Here is a 5,310-nt window from a genome sequence, read left to right as displayed (position 1 = left end):
TCATGTTACTCCATGGTTTAGTGGAAGTGTAGTAGTGATTTGTCAATGTTGTCTCTGTACTATTTGTATATCCTGCTTAGTCTGGCGATGAGGACGAGTCCAGCAACAAACCATGGACCAAAAATCTGCAGTCCTCACCCTGATGCTGCAAAAACTTTCAGCATAAAAACAAAAGTGGGGAAATGTAGAAATATAGATTTGAGACAAAAGCCTGATGTCCCAAGAGAGCAGGGAACAATAGACAAAGCCCAAGGAGAGTTGCTGTCTGTTTGCAAATTCCCAGAAAGCTGGGATTCAAGGCTGCAGATAACAGCTTCTCCTGCAGGTGCCCTGTCCTTTGATCCCTTGCTTGGGATGTTATCTGCTAGCATTTGTGTGAACCTAGTGTTAGGCAAATGGTAGAAGTTAATAGAGAGAGTAGTTTGTATTCACTTAGGTAATTATGCAAATTCCTTAGTCTGCCTTTAGCCCTCAATAAATGTGAGATGCTTCTGAGGCTCTGGGCTCACTTTGAGAGAGACTAATCTCAGTGAGATCTCTGAAGCTACATTCATCAGGTCTTCTCGTCGTTTCTTTCGGTACCAACCTGTAACATACAACATTTACTGGTACAGTTTAGAATGATCACATTCATCATAGGGATTTTGTACCAGTACGGGAATCCTGGGCTCAATCTGCCTGCAGTTATTGCTTCTTCAGCCTGCAGTTAGCCGCCTGCCCTGGACTATGGGATTTGATGGCCACGGGGACCACAGCCTGAGAAGTCTGAGGGGCTGGTGTGGGCTCTTGACTGGCACTCCCTCAGTGTCTCCACTGCCCTCTCCCCCAGGGAACCCAGACTTGTCTTGGAACACTCCTCCCCCGCTTCATTCATCAGCAAACTCAGGTTCTTTGTCTTCTTGGTGGTGGTCAGCTGGAGAAGGCAGCAAGCTGAAAGACTGAGGGTAGAGAGAAAGCCTTGTGCTCCTTGCTTGCTACGACGTGCAGTTTTCCTACAGAGAAGGCAGCAGCCTGCGGAGGTGCCCTTATCTTCCAGGTCCTAGAGCCTGTCGATACTGTGCCTGCCTGGGGTTCCTCCGCCAAGGCCAGAGCTCTCACCATTCCTCTCTGTTTTGCTTCTGTTGTGATAACTATGGCCTCCACATTATGGCCATAGTATACTTGCAAATCTTTGCTTGAGGAAGTCTGGAATCTTCCTGTGGGTCCACTCTATCAGGTAGCATCAAGGTTACCCCAGGCCACCTTTTTTATGTTGATTTTAAACAGAGGGAACATTACCATTTTCAATGAAACTTGCCTGTTTGAGAACCTTGGCTCTTGTCTCCCTGAATCTCCTTTCTTAGCACTTTTTTTTTTTAATTTTAGGGAAGGGTCTACAGGATGTTCAGGGTCTCACTATGAGATTGGACTTGTAGTTATCCACCTGTTTACAGCCCCCCCAAGAGCTGGGATTACAGGTGCGGGAACACAGGCACATGCCACCACACTCAGTCTCAATTGCCATCTCAGCGTGCCCCAGGGGCAGGGCCGGCAAGGCAGGCCTGCTTGCAGACGCTTTAATCTGCTGAGCTATTTGGCTAGCCTGAACCTTCTTTCTTATAAATTCAGGAAGCAATAGCTTAACTTCAGCTTGGTGACGTAGAACTTTAATATGAGTGATTCACTTTTATTTTTTCATAGTCACTTGGGGTCCAAAGGAGAATAGTTCAAAGCAAAGGCCTTGGGATTGTCCCCAGCGTGCACAAGGCCCTGATCTCCATCCTTAGCACTGGAAAACATGGCCTGTTACCATTTTTATTTGCCAGCAGTTTACAGAGGAGCAGGCAGATCTGGATGCTGGCACCCTGCTGCGATCTCTCTGACTCCTCAGTTTGTGCTCCTGCCCTGTGAGGCAAGGTCCCCAGAAAAGGCCTGAGCCAGTGCAGAGGACACAGGTGACCTGCTCACAGGGCCTCCGAAGGGCATGGCCTGGGGCAAGTGAAGCTGAGGCTGGAGCCCTGGTGATGTCAAGGGGCGTGTGGCCTCTATGGGAGATGGGGCTCAGCTGGCTACTCCTGAGAACGCCCCTGTGACCTTAGCTCGCTCAGTGGGGCCTCCAGGTGGGACTCTTCTGCTCTCATTTTCAGGCCAATCCACAGTCAAGCAGGGCCAGCTGGATCCCTCCTGTGCTGAAAAGCAGCAACATGCACTGAGGCTGGGGGAAGGGCACATCTCCAAGAGGGTGAGCTATGTGCTCAGGACAACAAGCGCTAGGGCTTGCCTCTGTCACAGGGAGCTGGCAAGTGAGGGCACAGGGGACCAAGCAGCGCCTGGTGTCCAGCTGCTCAGCAGAGAGCCAGTGAGGATGGGTACAAATTCTTTGATAGTCACATCACAGTGTCTATGGCCTGAGCGCATCCCTCAGAAGCCATGAGTGGGAGCCTCTGTTCCCACTGGAGCAGTTGGGAGGACGGGCCTGGTGGGGGGGCTGTGCTAGGGCCTGGAGTGCCACACCCACCAGTAGATTAGTGCTCTCGGGAGGCATAGTGAGAAGGTGGCCCCGACGTGAGCTCCGCTTCTCTGTCTTCTCCTTTTGCTCTGCTCATTTCCCCTCTGCCTGGCTGCCGTGCTACAGTGAAGAAGGAGGCCCTCACCAGGAGGTGAACAAGTACAGCACCATGCTGTTGGACTTCTCAGCCTGCAGAACTGGGAGCTATATACACTATTCTTCTTTTTTTAATATCCAAAATGTGTTTATTGGGATGGCTTCCCACTCATCGTGATTGAGGGTACTGTTAGTGCTGCTTCCTCCTGAAGGAACATCCTTCTGTGAGCCTTGCTTTCCCTCCTGTAGGCTGGCACAGGACAGTGGAGCAGCCAACACACACAACTACCGTCTGTGCTTGGCTAAAGACCGTGGTGATTTTATAGCATCCTGGGCGCTTCACGTCCATGAAGTAGGAATTGGGGCTCTGCACCAGGCGCTGCTTCTTGTGCTTCCTCTTCTCCTCCTCCGGAGAGGGATGAAGATCTTTTGCGAGAGGCATGTTCTCGTGGGGAGGTCGTCACCGCCAGAAAGGCTATACACTATTCTTTATAAATTACTCAGCCGTGTTACTTGTTACAGCATAGCAAATGGACTGATGCAGTACTGCAGACGACCCAGGAGAGACAAACTCGAAACCCACTCTAGCAAAAACTACTCTGGACTGGACTGTGGAAGAAGATGGAGAGGTTGAGGCTGGACATCCCTGGGTTAAGATCCTTCAGACCTCGCAGCGTCACTGTCAGGTGGCAGCAGAGTATACCAGTCTGAAGCTGTCCTGAGGCCTGGGTTGGACAGGTAAATTCCACCAGAGGGCGCCACAGGGAGGAGAAGGAGCTCGGGAGCCTGCTGTGGTTTGAATATTTGCCCCAAGAGTCAGCATCAGAAACAGAGCCCTGCAATTCACATGTTAATGGTTTCAGGAGGGGGCGACCTTGGAAGGTATTAGGAAAGAGTGAGGGCAGAAGGGCAGAGTGCTGACTGCGGAACCAGCAGTGCACCGGGAGAGGGCCTGGAGGGAGCAGGACTGTGTCTCACACTGGCTCCCGGGCGCTCAGGTGGAGGAAGATGCCCTTTTCTAGGTGCTCAGCGGACTGAGTCACGCCAGACTGAGGGTCAGATAATAATCTATAATAATAATCTATTATTTATGACTCACCAGGTCTCGGGTATTTCACTACAGCAGCAGAACGTGGGCTAAGACTCAGATCTAGGGTCAAATCTTATCCCATTCTTCACAAGCCATGAGGCTTGCCATCAGCCACTGAAGCTCTCCAAGCTTCAGCTTTTCTTCTCTGGAAATTGGTGTGGTAATGCTTGTGTAGTGGCTCAGAAGACTTGGTGCCTGCTATGACTATTCACAGTAAGCGGTCTCTTTGGGATGAGTCTACTAAATCATGGCAATAGGTCTAATGTAATGCAGCCAATCAGGAATAGACGGTGCATGTGGAAAAACCTCCAGAACCTGCTGGTGAGTGAGAAAGCAGTGTGTCTGTGCAGCCACTTGGTTCTTAGGCAAGGTGGGCTGGCTACACTCACACCAGGCAGCCGCACTGCTGGGGCCTCAGCACAGGGAGGAGCAAGCCTCACTCTTGGCCATATCATCTGGGCAACTGCTGAAATCTGTCCACGTGCAAGCTCAGCGTTGCCCACACAAAGGGAATTCCACAGAGTGCCTCTGAGAGGCGGGGTGAGGGCTGGCTGCAGCTACCTGTGGGGAGCGGGTGGGATGGATCAGCTCTCTCCTGAGGCATCTAGAAAGTGAGTGGATTCCATGGAGCCCCTCAGCGGTGCCCCGGAGGCCCTGCCCTCCCTCCCCTGCTTCCCACTCAGCTCGTAGTGTCTGTTCTGATGTGCACTAGCCAGTCGCCCAGTGTCACCACAAAACACCCAGATGATCCATTGATGAGGAAAACCCATCTGTTCTGGCACATGATTTGCAAGGCTTCCATCTGTTCTCATCTGTCCCCACGACCTCTGGGTCTGTGGCAGCAGCACAGTAGCTGTGGTGAGAGTGTGTGGCTTAGGCTGTTCACCTCGTGGTGGGCAGGAAGCTGCAAAGCGAGAAAACTGGGGGGCCAACACCTCCTTCCCAGTGGGCTAATGTCCCCAGTGTCTACTGCTAAAGGCCCTACCACTAGTAGGCCACAGGATGGGTCCATCCCTCAACACATGCGCCTGACCGCGGAGATAGCTCAGAATAAGCACTTGCCTGGCAAGCGCAGGGTCCTGAGTTCAATCCCCTGTACTGCAAACAAAACAAAACAAACAAAAAAAAAACACCCACATGGGCCTGTGGCGACATTCAGATCCCAGCCAGGACCCAAGCTCGGAGGCTGGGCTCCCCGCTGTGCCCTCACTGCGCACCTGGGCTGAGGAGCCCGGCCCCAACAGGCCAGCTCTATCTTCTCTATCATTTTCCTGTCCAGCAAAAGTCCTTTTTCCTCATTTTCCTTTGCATTTCCAGGCTTTTCTCTAAAAGTAATTTGATTTTCAGTTCTTCCATTCTTTGTTCAGCTTTTTCCCTTGGGTTCTTGGGGTGCAAGGAGGTGAACAGCTCATACTTCTTGGTGTGGGGATTCAGACGGACAGCAGTGTGGTCAGAGTGCTCTTGTGTGCATTGTGTGCTTTACCACAATTTGATTTAAATTATAACATTTTATTTTACATTATTTTATTTTTCATTTTCTCTCCTCTTTGTCCTGCATGCAAGTTTCCCTTTTCTCTGAGTCTAATCAAATGCTTTTCAATATGTTCTCTTCAATATGTAGTAAATGTTTGTCGAT

The 5,310-nt window shown here is 50.9% G+C and overlaps 1 protein-coding gene across 1 annotated transcript; it reads right to left on the bottom strand.

Annotated features, from left to right (window-relative positions):
• Positions 1–2,710: 2,710 nt before the first annotated feature.
• On the bottom strand, positions 2,711–3,026 carry LOC101588763 (40S ribosomal protein S27-like). The gene has a single exon (XM_004634445.2). The coding sequence runs from the start codon at positions 3,024–3,026 to the stop codon at positions 2,775–2,777; it is 252 nt and encodes an 83-aa protein (XP_004634502.1). The 3' UTR covers positions 2,711–2,774.
• Between the last annotated feature and the right edge of the window lie 2,284 nt (positions 3,027–5,310).

The sequence above is a fragment of the Octodon degus genome, unplaced genomic scaffold, assembly GCF_000260255.1.
Source record: "Octodon degus isolate 3935 unplaced genomic scaffold, OctDeg1.0 scaffold00062, whole genome shotgun sequence".
Classification (NCBI taxonomy): Eukaryota; Metazoa; Chordata; class Mammalia; order Rodentia; family Octodontidae; genus Octodon; species Octodon degus.
This window is presented reverse-complemented; position numbering and strand designations above follow the sequence as displayed.